General features: G+C 50.7%; 1 protein-coding gene across 1 annotated transcript in view; it reads left to right on the forward strand.

Moving 5' to 3' along the window:
• Positions 1–751: 751 nt before the first annotated feature.
• Positions 752–18014, forward strand: part of MARCHF4 (membrane associated ring-CH-type finger 4) — a 537832-nt gene continuing 520569 nt past the window's right edge. The window contains exon 1 of the mRNA XM_086958464.1: positions 752–2003. Within this exon, the coding sequence (XP_086814590.1) occupies positions 1575–2003 (429 nt within the window). The 5' untranslated portion in view covers positions 752–1574. The remainder of the gene's footprint in view (positions 2004–18014) is intronic.

Raw genomic sequence — 18014 nt, forward strand, 5'->3', positions numbered from 1 at the left:
TCCTTTCAAGGGGTCTTTAATATTTATCATGGAAATACAACATACATCACTTCTAATAAAACACGGACCTGGATTATTAATGTCCAGGAGGTAAGAGGCTTTTCATCAAACTACCTGAGCGGAGCGGGGGCATTTGTTGAGAATATTATGCCTTTTAATACATAACCCTTCCATGTCTTACCCCGTAGTTAAGAGGAAGGAGAAAACTTGGACATGCCAAGTAGTGGATAAGAAAATATCCCCAGATAGATTAACGCAGCCGCGCTGAAATTCAGTGATTGAATGTTTAGATGAATTTGCGTTTGCATCAACATCTAAATATTGTGTGGGGGCGCTCCTGGGCCGCATGTCTAAAAGTGAAAGAGCTAGACTTCTAAAGGGTTAATATTCGCAAGAGAGGGGATCCTTGGAGTGGCTTCAGCTGGACACCCTCCGTTAGGGTTGAGTAGACCCCGAAGGATTGAAGGATTTAATGTCCCACACCTTTCAGTATTCTGAAGGGTTCTCTTGCACAACATTTTGGACTCCGGTGGATTAAACTGTAAGAGCTGGTCTGAGATTGAGGGTTTAAACTTTCCACCATCCTTTCTGAATCCGGAGGGTGCAACTGCGAGGCTCTTTTGCGAATCTGGGGGTTTCATATTTAAACTACAGAAGTTCTTATAGGATCCTAGACGATTTAACCACGCAATCCGTTTTTGAATCTGGAAGATTCAGATCCACAAATCTTTCAGGATTTCGGGCGATCACCTGGATAACTTCTAGGTGTGTAGAGGGTTCAAGTGCAAGATGTAGAATTCAGGATGGTTACATTGTAAGAGACCTTGGATTCTGTAAGGCTAAACTGTAAGACATCTTGAGAGACGCTTGTAGGTTTTACTGTATAAGATCCATTATTCCTGGGGTTAAATGGTGAGAGCTGTAGGATTCAGCAGGATTTAACTGACTAGGATCACCTTAGATACTGGAGGGTTCAACTATAAAAGATCTAAGTTTTGAAGGATTCAACTGTTTATAACATCTTCTAGGATTAGGAAAGTTGGCAAGTTGTCTTAAAATGTTGGAAAGCTGAGATGATCATGTTAGGTCACGATTACTGAAACTTACCCAATGTTCCCAAGGAATGGAATTGTTGCTGTGAAATATGGGAATTCCCAAGGAGGACCCTGGAAGTTGTAAAGTGCACAAGATCTACTCTGGGGGATCTGTTATGCACCGTGAGTGTTACAGGCACACCCGTGCAGGATCCGGTCAAGGTGCAACGTGTGATGTCCGGTGAGGATTGTGGAAATGTGGATGGTATTCAGCAAGAGGGTTCCAGATGCACAAAGCGTTCCAAGCATTCCCAAGGAGTCGTCTTGAATCGTACAACGTCGTTTTGGATTCTAGAGGGTTCAAATGCACGCAGGGGTGTGACGCAAACGTGATCTCCCAAAGCGGGTTCTAGATCTGCCAACAGGGTAAAGTTGTACCTACGGCCATGGTTAGGAGAAGGCAGAAGGACTGAGACCAAATCAAGACCACCTCTGGATCCCTTGCACTTTTCTCTTTCCCTTTCTCCTGAAAACAGGCACATGTTAATAACAGCCAGCTTGATTTTGTGGTACTGTGGACTCGTTACTCCCAGGCAGATGTTGCGTCACCAGGGCCTGCTCAAGTGCCGCTGCCGCCGGCTGTTCAATGACCTGAAAGAGTTCCTGCTACGGCGGACCCCTCCAACTCCGCCCCTGCCCATGAACCTTGGCGAATGCGACCTGAGCTACGCAGCCAACAATAACACACTGAGCCAAGACTGGGGGTCGCAGGCGGAGAGCGCCACCCTAGAGGGCGAATGGAGCAGCGCGGCGTCAGCGGGGCAGCACCAGACTTCATGCTTGCACAACAGCACCTCCTCCGAAGACTGCTGCAAAGGGAAGCCGGAGGACAGGTACTCTCTGGGCAGCAGTCTGGACAGTGGCATGAGGACACCGCTCTGCAGGATCTGCTTCCAGGGGCCGGAACAGGTAGGTCTGCATGTCTAACAAACCCCTACTGCATTGGTTTATAGTGGTTGAAACCATGTACTTGTTGAATGTCAAGGAGGGCTTGACCACACGTGGTAAGAAAGGAAAGGAAAGATGGAAAATGGGTCCTTGGTGGGGTTTGTGTTAGAAGCGAGCAGCTGGCATAACTCACTGGCATCATCTGCACAGCTGAGAAAAGCCTTGTCTTAAGATATCTGCTGAAAGAATAGATATATCGGTGACTTGCCCTTGGGTGTAGGGGGTGGGCATTCTACAAAGTTGGTGCCAAGCCAGGAAACACGATCTGGAGGTGTGTTTGCCGAGCTGGGGAATGTTCAGCAAAAATAATTTGTGAGGACATACAAAGTAAACAATGTCCTGATATGTTTCCCCCAGGCGAAGGAGGGCCAACCACATAACCTGAAAGGTGCTGTGTGGGAGGAAGCTAGCGGGGATTATGCAGACCCAGGAAGGGTATGGGTGAATCATGTGTGTGCTTTGACCCTACAGGGGTCTCCCATAATCTGGTCTGGGCGTCTCGCCCGCACCCATCTTGTCTTTTTGCTACTGTTGAAGTATTCAGTTGCGCAGAGCTCACCGCCCCTTCTGAAAGGGCCTGGCGTGCACCCGTTCTGTGTCTGTAAATGTAAATTGATGCTTGTATAGCACACTACTCACCCGCAAGGGTCTCAAGGCGCTTGTACGAATACCGCTGTGGAACCCATCCTGGCTTTCCCTGTGAGGCGTCCACTCCTGGGCACCCCCAAGGTGGAGGCCAGGCATCCTTAGCGTTGTGCGGGCCGTTGTGGAGATTAAGCAAGCTATTGCCCAGAGTTGCACAGTGGGACTCCATGATTGGGATAGGCACCGAGGCGAGAATTATCAGGTCCGTGGAATTTTTGAGCCCAAGACCCGCTGAGGCGGGGAATTGAACCCTGGTCCCGGGCTAGACCTCTGCATCAGGGTCTGCCGCTCTAACCATTTAGCCACACTTCTCCACTCAGGCACATGCACATGTAGTGATGGGTAAAGGGCCAACACTTCGTTTCCGGGTGGGAGTCGATAATCTGACGTGGCGGTGCTTTTTAAATCTTCCTATTCCTAACACACATTTCTGGAATCGACCGGTGGTGTTATGTCCTCTAGTGCGAAAGCACCGCACATCCCAGCGCTAGAAGCTGCTGTATTTATCTTGGACACATTACGGAGCTGCGGCTGCCTTAGATTCTACAGACCCCGGTGTCCACGAGAGACAAGGAGCTTGGCGCGGACAGTTGCAGAACGAGCAGCTGTTGCTATTTTTTTTATGATAAGCACGCGGACAGCGCGCACCTGGGGGGTTGCTGGGGGTCGCAGCAGCAGGGGGTTCCACGTGGCTTGCGTGGCCTGCGCAGCAGCCGGGGGTCGCACGTGGCTTGCGTGGACTGAACAGCAGCTGGGGGTCGCAGCTGGGGGTCGCACGTGGCTTGCGTGGACAAAACAGCAGCTGGGGGTCGCAGCTGGGGGTCGCACGTGGCTTGCGTGGACAGCGCGGCAGCTGGGGGTCACACGTGGCTTGCGTGGACAGAACAGCAGCTGGGGTCGCAGCTGGGGGTCGCACGGGACTTGCGTGGACAGAACAGCTGGGGGTCGCAGCTGGGGGTCGCACGGGGCTTGCGTGGCCTGCGCAGCAGCTGGGGGTCGCACGGGGCTGCGCTCACCTGTGGCCCAAAGAGGTTTCACGTGCCGCCACAGTTCCCACTGCAGGCACAGGCCAGAGGGCGGGTGGGGTTCTGGGGGTAGCTCCTTCCCTGCCTGGTCGGACCTATGGCAGACCGTGCTGTACACGTCACTTTTTTAATGTAAACACGAAAGTGAAATGCTAGTGAACGCGTGAACATTCATCTGTAGCCATGCACGGGCAGTAATAAAAACTGTTTCTTGCTCCAGTCGAACCTGCCACATATAGTGCGGGAATGTGACGGGCATGAACACACACAGGATAAGAGATGACGCGAGAGACGTTGTAGGGAGATTTAGGAACCTCAAAAAAAGAAAGATGAGCTAGCAGAAAAGGGGCGAGGAACTCCTGGGGTAGGGGCAATATTCAGTGAGAGAGAGGGTGTGTGTGAGGGAGGGAGCAGGAGGCGAAAGAGACCGAAACATTAAGGGAAAAGACGTGTGCGGACGAAAGGAGGAGGAAGAGAGAGAATCGAAGAAAGGGGACACTGAAGAAGGGAGGAGAGGGAAAAAGAGACGAAGGTTGTGAGGAAATAGAAAATGAAAGAGGGAGGGAGAGAGAATGAAAGAGGGACCTTCAGCTCATTCCTTATAGTATGAGTTGTTCCCCCTCTTCTAGTCCGGGGCATAGTTATCATTGGTGCAGCAGGTACAGTGGCACCAGAGCCCCGAAGGACCCATTGAACCCTGACATTGCTGTATTTTACCACCCCACCAGCAGTCGAAGGGGCCTCCCATGTTCCGCGCTCGGCCCCGCCCACGGCTTCCGTGCTACACACCTGTGTTTAGTTTGTTCCACGCTGGTATCGTGTCCTTTTGTGAACACCCGCTCAGAGCCGCAGCTTCACAGGACTCTCCATACAAGATCAGTGAGCTGCATGAACAGAACCACCGAAAACCGCGACCTTGAAAAACCAAATACACCTGGGGAAGTAAATGAAGGAAATCTTGTGAAATGTAAAAAAAAGAAGCTATCTCACTGACCAGATATCGATGTTGAGACATGTATCCGTGTTTCCCCTGTAAAGGACGTCCACATAGGGCAGCGGTCTTCAATCTGTGGGGCGCGACCCCCAGGGGGGTCGTGGAGTCCTGGGAAGGGGGTCGCAGATTCTGCAGAGTGCAGTTCCTGGCGTTGGGCTGATCGAGGGTGCTCACGGCGGAGGCCTAATTCACACCGAGGTGTGAAAAACATCAATGCCTCATTAACAAGTAAAAGGTCTTTTTAAGACCTGTCAAGTACTTGGGTGTGACTGTGTGTGTGTCCCTGAAGCTGTTACAGCGGGCTCACATACACGAGCTGGAGGGAGCTGGAGGGAGCTGGAAGTGGGGGGGGGGGGAAGGGGGGGAGGGGCTGGGGGAGTGGCTGTAGTTTAGCCCTTTGAGTTCAATGGATGTTGCGCACCCGGAGCTGTGGGTCCCATGACACGTCCCCCGCCCCCAGCAGGGAGGCACAGAGATGCCCTCCCATGAGTGGGAAAGAAGAAGGAAGACGTCGCAGAGAGATACTGATTCTCCCCCCCCCCCCCCCCCCCCCATGAGAGAGGCACAGAAAAGGTGGGTGGATGAATGATGGGTGGATGGATGGATGAAAGGCTGGATGTGTGAAAAGGTGGGTGGATGAATGATGAGTGGATGGATGAATGAAAGGGTGGATGGATGAATGATGGATGTATGGATGGAAGGATGAAAGGTTGGACGGATGGATGGATGAAAGGGTGGATGGATGAATGATGGATGTATGGATGGAAGGATGAAAGGGTGGATGGATTATGGATGGATTGGTGAACGATAGATGGAAGAATGAAAGGGTGGACGGATGAAGGATGGATGGATGAAGGGGTGGATGGATGAAGGGGTGGATAGATGAAGGGTGGATGGATGAACGGTGGATGGATGGATGTGTAAAACGATGGGTGGATGAATGAAGGGTGAATGGATGGATGAAAGGGTGGATGGATGAATGATGGATGTATGGATGGAAGGATGAAAGGGTGGATGGATGAAGGATAGATTGGTGAAGGATAGATGTATGGATGGAAAGCTGTATGGATGGAAGGATGAAAGGGTGGACGGATGAAGGATGTATGGATGGATGTGTGAAAAGGTGGGGGGATGAATGATGGGTAGATGGATGGATGAAAGGGTAGATGGATGGATGAAGGGGTGGGTGGATGTATGTATGGATGAAAGGGTGGATGGATGATGGATGGGAGGATGAAAGAGTGGATGGATGAAAGATGGATGTATGGATGGGAAGATGAAAGGGTGGATGGATGTATGAATGGATAAAAGGTTGCATGGATGAATGATGGATGGATGTGTGAAAAGGTGGGTGGATGAATGATGGATGGAAGGATGAAAGGGTGGATGGGTAAAGGATGGATGTATGGATGGAAGGATGAAAGGGTGGACGGATGGATGTGTGAAAGTGTGGGTGGATGAATGATGGAGGGATGTGATGAGGTCTAACAGGCGCATTTATGGTTGTCAAAAGTTGATGAAGAGGAGTACCAGTTTCTAGAAACTTTTGTCAGAAGGGGGTCCTTACGCCTAAAAAGGTTTTACAAGGGGGTCTCGGCATCAAAAAGTTTGAAGACCTCTGACATAGGGTGATAGGGACTCGTTTCAAAGACAGGTTTTAATAGCTACTGCGTCTGAGACCCGGCCCACTTAAACCCTGGTTTTAGTGTGGTTATTATGAAAACTGTGTATTTCTTGCTTTCGACATACCTTACTCTTACTGACAGAGAGCTCCTCCACCTAAACTCCTCCACCTGAGCCCCCTACACCAGAGCTCCTGCACCAGACTCTTCCACCAGAGCCCCTCCACCAGAGCTCCTCCACCAGAGCTCCTCCACACGAACTCCTCCACCTGATCTCTTCCATCAGAGCCCATCCACCAGAGCTGTTCCACCAGAGCTCCTCCACCAGAGCGCCTCCACCAGAGCTCCTCCAACAGAGCCTCTCCACCAGAGCTCCTCCACCAGAGCTCCGCCACCAGAGCCCCTCCACCAGAGCTCCTCCACCACAGCTCCTCCACCAGAGCCCCTCCACCAGAGCTCCTCCACCAGAGCCTCTCCAACTGAGCTCCTCCACCAGAGCTCCTCCACCTGAGCTCCTCCACCAGAGCCTCTCCAACTGAGCTCCTCCACCAGAGATCCTGCACCAGAGCCCCTACACCAGAGCTCCTCCACCTGAGCTCCCCCACCAGAGCTCCTGCACCATGGCCCCTCCACCAGAGCCCCTCCACCAGAATTCCTCCACATGAGCTCCTCCACCAGAGCTCCTGCACCAGACTCTTCCACCAGAGCCCCTCCACCAGAGCTCCTCCAACAGAGCCTCTCTGCCAGAGCCCCTCCGCCAGAGCTCCTCCAACAGAGCCTCTCCAACAGAGCCTCTCCACCAGAGCTCCTCCACCAGAGCCTCTCCACCAGAGCGCCTCCACCAGAGCTCCTCCAACAGAGCCTCTCCACCAGAGCCCCTCCACCAGAGCTACTCCACCAGAGCGCCTCCACCAGAGCTCCTCCAACAGAGCCTCTCCACCAGAGCTCCTCCACCAGAACCCCTCCACCAGAGCCCCTCCACCAGAGCCCCTCCACCTGAGCTCCTCCACCAGAGCTCCTCCACCAGAGCCTCGCCACCAGAACCACTCCAACAGAGCCCCTCCACCAGAGGCCCTCCACTAGAGCCCCTCCACCAGAGCCTCTCCACCAGAGACCCTCCACCAGAGCCTCTCAACCAGAGCCCCTCCACCAGAGCCCCTCCAGCAGAAACCCCACACCAGAGCGCCTGCACCAGAGCCCCTCCACCAGAGCTCGTCTACCTAAATTCTTCCACCTGAGCTCCTCCAACAGAGCCTCTCCACCAGAGCTCCTACCAGATCCCCTCCACCAGAGCTCCTTCACCAGATCTCCTCCAACAGACAGAGCCTCTCCACCAGAGCCCCCACACCAGAGCCCCTCCACCAGACCCCCTCCCCCAGAGACTTGTCTATAAGAGCCTCTCCACCAGAGCCCCTCCACCAGAACTCCTCCACCAGAGCTCCTCCACCAGAGCCCCTCCAACAGAGCCTCTCCACCAGAGCCTCTCTGCCAGAGCGCTTCCACCAGAGCCCCTCCGCCAGAGCTCCTCCACCGGAGCTCCTCCACCAGAGCTCCTGCACCAGAGCCCCTCCACCAGAGCTCCCCTACCAGAGCCCCCCCACCAGAGCTCCTCCACCTGTGCTCCTCGACCGTAGCTCCTGCACAGAGCTTTTCCCCCAGAGCTCCTCCACCTGAATTCCTCAGCCTGAGCTCCTCCACCAGAGTCTATCCACCAGATCCCCTCCACCAGAGCTCCTCCAACAGACAGAGCCTCTCCACCAGAGCCTCTCCCCCAGAGCCCCCCAAAAGAACCTCTCTACCAGAGCCCCTCCACAAGAGCCCCCACACCAGAGCCCCTCCACCAGACCCTCTCCCCAGAGACTGTCTATCAAAGCCTCTTCACTAGAGCTCCTCAACCAGAGCTCCTCCACCAGAGCCCCTCCAACAGAGCCTCTCCACCAGAGCCCCTCCACCAGAGATCCTCCACCAGAGCTCCTCCACCAGAGCCACTCCAACAGAGCCCCTCCACCAGAGCCCCTCCACCAGAGCCTCTCCACCAGAGCTCCTCCACCAGAGCTCCTCCACCAGAGCCTCTCCACCAGAGCCTCTCCACCAGAGCTCCTCCACCGGAGCCCTCCAACAGAGCCACTCCGCCAGAGCTTCTTCACCAGAGCTACTCAAACCAAGGCCCTGAATGAAGGAAGGAAGGCAGCAGTCCCAGTCTCGTCACAGAGTGGGATTGGGTCATTGAGACTGCAGACCCGCCCCAATTTGTGACGAGGTGTCACTGATTGACAATCGGCCTTGAGCACTTTAGGGCTTACACTGAAGTGCCCAAGTCCGAGGCAATCAGTGATGCTCCCCTCGTCACGAGGGGGAGGGCCTCAGGGCACTCTTGCCAGGCGGAGGAGGTCACGCTCACAGGGCTGGGAAATGCTCAGCCTGGCAAAGTTCAGCTCAGGAGCATGTGCGTTTAGTGCATGTCTGGCTCCTGGATGCCTGACCTGAACCAGAAGTGTGTCTGTCCGGTTCACCTTTGTTCAGCCTGACAGACACTCTTTTTGCCTGGAGGAAGGTGGGGAGCGTTGCCTCTCAGCCCATACGGATGGACCTGCTGCTGGGCCCTGCACTATCGCCGTTGATAGCACCATGCATTGTTCTACCACATCTAAGTTTTTAGGGCTTGCCTGCTGATGCGCTTGCGCATAGCTGGCGAAGCTCTATAGTGGCTTATCCAAAGTTTAACCACTGGCGATTCCACTGGCGATTCCATGCAGTGCATGTGCTTTTTAACTCATTGCGCAAGCGCAATGAATTAAAATGCGCGTGCATAGCATCAAATCGTCAGCTTGGTGCAGCTCTTCCCGCTCCGCCCCCTGCTGCATCAAAGGCTTTGCACTCTGCCTTAGCCCAGCCATTCTCCTACCCTAATTGCCCCCTGCTGCATCAAAGGCTTTCACACGGCCGGCCGGCCGTGCTTTCAGTTTCACTGCCACCAGGCCGTGCCTCTTGTTTCTGCCGCGCTGCGCCAATGCTTGTTTACCACATATGCATTAAGCGAGGCATTATTGCAAGTGGATGGTTTGCCACACAAAGGCATCCGATCTGCCAACACTGCGAGAGTTTGATACATTTTGAGGCATTATTGCAAGTGGATGGTTTGCCACACAAAGGCATCCGATCTGCCAACACTGCGAGAGTTTGATACATTTCTATGAGCAGCCTAGTTTGCATTCATCTGTGGTTTGTAAAAACCTAAGTGAACGACCTGCACCATTTCACAAAAATGCACTTTTGATCTAAAAGCTTTAGTGCACTTCATTTCTGAATGTATGGCATGTCTGCAAAACTATCTCTGTGCTGTAACCTTTTATTCAGCTTTATATGCCCAACCTTTTTGTACTCCCATGTATCGATTCCTGCCTACTTTAGCCCCTTGCTACTGCCCCATTGGCACCCCATCCTCTAGTATCGATATTGATTGCAGGTGTGACTGTTGTGTCTGCACTTCGACTCCGCACAGGCCACCGCATACCCAGCTGTGCAGGTGCTGCTCCAGGGGGGGGGCCCTCAGCACAGTACTATGCTCTGAGTGCTCCGGATAAAATTCGGAGCAGGGGCCCTCCGTGTACTTTGGGATGGGGGGGGCTTAAACTTTCCTTACGCAACAGGTTTGACGACTTTGTTGTATTACTGCTTTATTGAAAATATGCTGGACTTATTTTTTATTAACACATTTGTTTTTTAAAATGGCAAGTACACCCATAATTAATTAACCCACATAGTTGTGGCTTTCGCGGTATGGCCCCAACAATGGGACGTTGCATTACAATACTGTTCAGTGTGGCGTGACGCATGGCCATTGGAGCGGAGAAAAGTAAACACGCCTGCCACAAAAATAAAAGTGCATAGTTTTACAAAGAAATGCAAAACTGCTGCACAAAAAGTCACTTGTTTGCAAGACCAGCAACATGTTTTCCTTCTAGCTCGTTGTGTTCACAGAACTATTATCCTGGTTACCAAAATGAATGTCTTTACCATTTCGTTTCATGGCAACGCTTTATTGGATAGGAAACAGCCCACTGGGGAGGGCTCGGGGTTCCTTTGATCCATCTGCCCCTCCTTATGGCATCCGCAACAGATCTCGATTGTTCGAACCAGCTCATTTCCATTCAGTGCGGTAATGTGGTTATCCACCCAGGGACTTAGTCACAACTGCAAGCTGGCTCGGAGGCGTTGAGAAACCTTTCTTTGTAATACCCCCACGTAGAGTAGAATTGTCAGAAAACTACTTATTTTTGTATCTGCTGTGCTACTTTCACGCGAAAGGGATCTTTTTTTCCGATTGTGATGGCCACATTGAGAAATTAATTCAAGAGAGCTTATTTGTATTTTTGGCCGTCAATAATTGATAATACATTCTCCCTGCTCTCATTTTTCTCCCTCTCCCCATCTCACCCTCTGCCTGCTCTCCTCTCTCTCTCCCTCTCTCCTCCCCTCTCTCTCCCCTCCGTCCTTCGCTCTTGTCCTCCCCCTCTCTTCTTCCCCTCCCTCTCTCCCTCTACCCTCTCTCCCTTTCCCTCACTTCCCTCTCACTCTCTCCCTTTCCCTCTCTTCCCTCTCCTCTCTCCCAGTCTCCGTCTCTCTCTCCTCTCTCCCCCTCTCCTTTACCCTCTCCCTCTTCTCCTTTTTCTCCCTCTTTCCATCTCCCCCTCTGCCTGCTCTCCTCTCTCTCTCCCTCTCTCCCTCCCCTCTCTCTCCCCTCCGTCCTTCGCTCTCGTCCTCCTCCTCTCTTCTTCCCCTCCCTCTCTCCTTTTCCCTCTCTCCCTTTCCCTCACTTCCCTCTCTCCCTTTCCCTCTCTTCCCTCTCCTCTCTCCCCGTCTCCGTCTCTCTCTCTCCCCCTCTCTCTCTCCCCCTCTCTCTCTCCTCTCTCCCCCTCTCTCTCCTCTCTCCATCTCTTTACCCTCTCCCTCTCCCTGCTCTCCTTTTTTCCCTCTCCCCATCTCCCACTCAGCACCACCACAGCATCACTCAGCACCACCACAGCACCACTCAGCACTACCACAGCACCACTCAGCACCACCACAGCATCACTTGGCACCACCACAGCATCACTGGTTCAAATATGTTCTTTCAATGTTTCAAGCTATTTTCAAGCTTTCAAGCTTTATTACAAATCACAAAAAGATGTTAATATTTCACTTCTGAAGGACTGGGTTCCTTAAGACCCAGCGGTGCCAGGGCACAACACCTGAAACCTTCGTGGGTAACCTGCTCCGGCGTACGAATCACAGAGACACGGGACACTTCCTTCGACGTCAAAGATTCAAGGTTTATTTGCTGCAGGGAACACAGATATCACGACAAGTACACCACGTGCAACTTGGGGAGACTGCTTCAAATTGGTTCTGTGGATCGCTCCTTTTATACAGTTTTTACCCATAGAGTTACATTAAACACAAAAGTTTACAACCCGGTTCCCACCATTATCCCCCAGAGGGGTCGCTTTGGTCACTTTGAAACACATCAGGTTCGGAACATAAGTGCGGAAACATTTGGCGGTTCCCAACTGTAAAAACCCATCTTCCCAACATTAGCGAATTCCAATCAGCAGTAAAACAGATCGAAATAGGAACAAAGACAGGTGCAGAGGAAGACGGAGACAGTGGGGGGATCGGAAAGGGTGTAAAAGGGGAGGTATCGGGAAACACGAGATACAGGCATCAAAAGGGACGTGCCTAATGAGATGCACGGCTGAGACAATAAGTCCGTGCGGCAAGATGAGCCTTGAGCGGCGCCATCTGCCTTACAGTAGCATCCCCCTCGTCATAAAGACACTCACAAAGAACATGTGTCTTCCGCAAATATCTTGGGAGTCCCAGGGTCGCGAAGCGGACATTGTCCGTTCGCTGACTACTTGAGGGCAAGAGACAAAATGGATGCCGTATCTAAGATGGAACCCGTGGGTACAGATGAAAAACCCATATAACAAACGAATGGTTTAAGTTAGCACAGCGAAACTGCGCACACTTACTAAACTCGTCATTTGCGGTTCATAGATACCAAACTCGACCATATTCATGCGAGTCGGAAACACCACTTACAATTGTCACGGAACCTCAGACGCTCCTTTTGCCCTCATGTAGGCAAGCACTAGTCGGAATCATATTCGATATTCATCAGACCATCGAGATGTTGCTGTAGCATAGCTCTGTCCAACCGAGTCCCCTTGGTAACAGATGGTTGTCTCATACACGTTGTAGCACAGAGGCCACATAAGGCAGGACCACACTGCACACAAAGGCAACACGTGAACAGGAACACTACAACGACTCCGATGATCATCAGAATCTTCCAACCCCAAGTCGACATCAGGCCCCAAAACCATCCAAGTAGCGTCCAATCCCCTACATCCACGTGTATGGATTCGGAGATTTTGTGCAACCTCGAGATGGCTTGATAGACAGTAGGAGCATTATCTGGAATGAAAATGCAGCAGCTCGAATGGATCACCTTACATACCCCACCTCGATCTGCTAAGATAACATCTAAAACCATACGGTTTTGTAATGTCATAAGTCTATCCGCCTGAAGTTCTGTGGTGATATTACCAAGGGCACTGGCAGTAATATTAGCTGTCGATTCTACCACTCGAGTCAACTGTCTCAGGTTCCTACTATTGACCATAGGTCCCCAAAACGGGAGGAAACCCTTGAAAAAGTCTCCTGCCTCTTGACCGGCAGTATCCTCTTCGCTAATTACGCCTCGTACAACTCTAGTCTTATGATAATCGGCATCTACAGTGAACGTCGGAGGCAACAGATTTGCAATGAAGCATGAGCCCATGAAGTCAGCGGGCAACCATGCATATGCGCGATCATAGCAGATAAAGTATGTACCCTTGGCAGCCAGAAACACTGGGGACGAGACCATCGGCAGTATGTAATTTTCAGTGCAAGCACTTGCTCCAAGTCGGGCCTGCGATCTTCGGCCACGACCCATGAGACAAAAATTACCAGTGTGGGGTACGACCCATATCGGAGGCGAGCTTTTAAGCTGCTTTTCGCTAGTGAACACACTATATTCACCTCTACTTAGGACCCTATAGGCCTGTATCTCTTCTTCGGGAATAAGCGAGGGATCATAGATATCACTATCTAAATCCTCTATTGCTATCGACAAGGGTTTTTGATACGAGGTAGGACCAGAGTAGGGGGAACGTGGTTCTCGAATGGGGTGGAAACCCAGTGCGCTTCGAAACATTGTTTGAAATGCTCGAGCTGACCCTTGGGAACTATACGGTAACACCAGATATGGAATTCCCTTATCCGTAGTATGTGGCATCAACCCACACACCCAACAATTAGTAGTGTTAACCACTAACTGATGCTGATGAAGGAGCTGAATAAAGGAATTGTTGCGGAATTCTACACGTCTAGCCTGTTCGTGTTCCGGTAACATGTGAAAGGAATGGGGAGAAACAGTAGAGGTAAGATTAGGGTCCGGAGTAGGAGTAGGTGTAGCAGGTAAGAAGTAAGACATCATGTAATACACCCCACCCGCCAATAATGCAGAAGCAGTCAAGAACAATACAAACAGTTGGAATATAAAACATTTGGTACGACTGAGTTGCTGCAGCTTGAACCTGTGAATCTGAGCTCCCTCCAAATCATTCAGCTTCGAGAATGCCATTCCCTAAGACCGTCCGCAACGTTTCTTGACGCACTTCGTTCTGTGTAGCAATAGTCAATCCCCAGGAGTTCCCAGGAACCGACGGCCTTTAACCTAGCGTCAAGACCTACTATTCAGAAGGAAGTACGCGCGCGGCCCTACGGCCTTCAATGCACAGTATGTATATATGCAAAAACAAAGTCTCTCAACTGAAAAAGAAAAAGCATAAGGAATGAAGCTCAATATATGTACAGGAATAATTACAATAATACAAAAGTGCAAAACTGATCACGGAAAACGGGATAATGCAGTTGTCAATACAGCAAGGCAAGATCTTTTTATTTGTCCTTAGTGCGAGATCGCAAAAAGTATTGGGTTTTCCCAGGACGTGTCTGCTCGTCAAACAAAGGATCCGTTGAAGGGACAGCGTCCTGCTGATCAGTTGAGTGTTCCGGTCTTGAGTCTTTTGATGCTAATTGTTCAACAGTGTCTTTCTGCTGCGCTGAGGATTCTCCAACGGGCTGTGCGTCGCTAAAAGGCACAAACGCCGGCAATGTTTCTGTTTCAGATGACGCAATGCCTCTTCTTACCCACGGGTCTGCTGGCAAAGGGATGGGGACTCTTTTGGTGTGGGTGGCATGCACCCAATTCTTACGTCCCTCAAGACGAACAGCAGTCCTCGTGGCAAGGAGCACCTGGTAGGGTCCAGTAAACCTCGGGTCCAGGTTATTCTTGCGTGAAAAATTTCTCGTCACCACCCAGTCTCCGGGCTGGAGCTGGTGACCTGGACCCTCCGTCTGCGTCGGCAATGCGTCGTAAACCTGTTGGTGAATTAACCTCAGTTTAGCAGTCAAGTCATGTAGATAATCGATCAACATTGGGTACTCAAGATCAGAAAACATTCCTGGCCTAGGAACCCCCCATACATTCGCAGGACGGCCGAACACTATTTCATAGGGACTAAGCCCTACTCGGGAGTGTACAGTCGCCCTAGTTGACAGTAATGCCAAAGGTAAAGCGTCAGGCCACGAAAGACCAGTCGTAGCCTGAATCTTTGCTAACTTTAGTTTAAGGGTGCCGTTGTACCCTTCAACTAATCCAGCTGACTGGGGATGATTGGCGCTGTGGAATTTCTGATTAATTCCAAGGCCCTTACACACACTCTTCATTACACTACCGACAAACTCACTTCCATTATCTGACCACACGACTCTAGGCATTCCATACCGAGGAAAATATTCCTTCAGTAGGATTTTCGCAGTAGACAAAGCAGTATTGTCTTTGAGAGGATAGGCCTCGATCCATCGGGAGAATGCGCAAACCACAACTAAAACGTATTTCAGGTTATTGCATCGCTCCATATGGATGAAGTCCAATTGAATCACCTCAAAGGGATACGAAGGGGGAGCAAAACTGCCAGGAGGAGTTGGGGTTCCTTTGCCAGGATTGTACATCATGCACACCATACAATTCTTCACCAATCGTTCAGCACATTTCGTAATGCCATCATTCTTCCATACAGGGAACAACAATTTACAAATACCTTTCGCGCTAATATGTGCTAACCCATGCGCCATTGTCACAACGGCCAGCACATACGCATCCGGCAACATCCATCTTTTCTGATCCGACAAATCAATCCAACAACCATTCGCATCCAACTTTCCCGTACTTTCTTTCCACTTCGCCTTTTCAGTCTCGGTGGCCTCATTCTGAATTGCTTTCACACTCTCGACAGTGTCCTCACACATACTCGATTCTGTAGGCCACCTAACCGAACTCGTCACATACATTCGAGTGCTAAGGTTCCGGGCAGTCTCCTTAGCAGTCTCATCCGCAAACGCATTACCACGACCAACATCATCCGTCACCTTACGATGCGCACTACATTTAACAATCGCAACTTGCGTAGGCAAAGTCAATGCATCCAAAAGGTCATTCACAAGCTGGCCATGCTGAATCTTCGTACCGTGCGACGTCAAGAAACCTCTCTCTCTCCACAATCGTCCAAAACTGTGAGCGACGCCAAACGTGTATTGGCTGTCGGTAAACACATTCACACGTTTCCCTTTCGCTAATACACATGCTCTAGTAAGAGCAATCAGCTCCGCAGCTTGGGCAGAATTCTGATTCAACCTTGCAGTCTCAACAACAGTATTCAATGTTACAACAGCGTAAGCAGTAGTCACATCGCCATTCGGCAGTTTAAAACATGACCCATCCACATACAAAGTACCATCCGGATCTTCCAATGGGGTGTTTTTAAGGTCCACTCGACCTTTTGTTTCCTCTTCAGTCCTCAAGTAGCAATCATGTTCTGCTACTTCATCTGACTCTGTACTAATTGGTAACAGAGTTGCCGGGTTCAGAACATTACAACGTTTTATCTGAATGTGGCTTGCCAAGAGCGTCAGCTCGTACCCAGACAACCTCGCACTCGTCAAGTGCTGAGTTTTCGTTCGATTCAAAAGAGTATCGACTGCATGCGGAACCATCACCGTAAGCATATTATCCATGACCAATCCTGCTGATTGTCGGATGGAGACCGCGGCTGCCGCTGTTGCTCTCAAACAACTCGGCAATGCTCTAGCTACCGGGTCCAAGGTCGAGGAAAAATATGCACATGGACGTTGCTTACCACCAAAAGGTTGCGTTAAGACACTCAAAGCACAACCTTCCCTTTCGTGAACATATAATGTAAACGGCTTACTGTAATCAGGGGTACCCAAAACAGGAGCCGAACACAATGAATCACGCAATTCAGAAAAACTTTTCTGACATTCTTCCGTCCATGGTAAAGGAGTCGAAACATCCTTGCACGTAAGAGCCACCAATGGTTTCGCTAGCAATGAAAAATTTGGAATCCATTGCCTGCAGTACGACGTGATACCTAGAAAGGCACGCACATCTCTTTGGGTTTTTGGCACAGCCATTCGCGCAATTGCTGCAATTCTCTCTGGGGTCAATCTCCTTCCCTCCTTTGACAATAAGTGACCTAGATAGGTTACTTCTTGACAACAATATTGGAGTTTAGAAGGCGACACCTTGTGATTTAACTCACAGAGATGTTGCAGCAACGATACCGTAGCAATTTTGCAAATGTCCTGAGTATCAGCAGCCACCAATAAGTCATCGACGTATTGGATCAAGGACGCACCAACCGGCAACCTAAACGCATCCAGTTGACCCTTCAAGGCTTGGCTGTAAATAGATGGACTTTCACAGTAGCCCTGAGGAGCGCGTTTGAACCGGAAGCTACGTCCACCAAGAGAGAAACCGAAAAGGTCCCTGCTCTCCTCGGCAATCGGGATGCTGAAAAACGCATTTTTCAAGTCAATCACCGAAAACCACGATGCAGAAGCTGGAATCAGAGTCAGTAGCGCCGTGATGTCAGGCACAACAGGGAATTGAGGAACCACAATTTTATTCACTTCCCGTAAATCGATAACAAAGCGATAAACAGGCGGTTTTGAAGGATCTGTACGTTTGAGAATGGGCAACACAGGACTATTGCACACGTTTCCCCGAGTCTCTTCAATAACATCTTTCTCGATCAAATCATAGATGATCGCTAACAGTGCTCGTTCACCATCAAGGGAAATACGATATTGGGGAATACGTGGCAATCGTACATTAGATTTCAACTGAACAACATAAGGTGAGATATCAAGTAGGCCCACATCATTTGGACCCGTTGCCCACAAAGACGCAGGAAGAGAACTCAATTCCGGTGGGAGCTTATCGAGGGACACGTACATGGGAGAGACGACCCTCTCTCCTAACGTAAGCTTCACACCCGCAGGAGAACAATACAAAGTCGCATACAAACGTTTAAGCAAATCCAGGCCCAAAAGATTTTCACCACAACCCGTGGTTAGAATCAACGGAGCTTCCAGCTCACGTGGCCCAATTTGAAGGGGCAAAGGGCGCGAAACTGGATTGCTAACGGGGGCGCCAGAGAATCCAACGGAAACATTTGTTAAGCCAGACAAAGGTGCGCCAGGGAGTTTCGAATGCATGATAGAACTTTTCGCT

Source organism: Lissotriton vulgaris, chromosome 2_1 (assembly GCF_964263255.1).
Source record: "Lissotriton vulgaris chromosome 2_1, aLisVul1.2, whole genome shotgun sequence".
Classification (NCBI taxonomy): Eukaryota; Metazoa; Chordata; class Amphibia; order Caudata; family Salamandridae; genus Lissotriton; species Lissotriton vulgaris.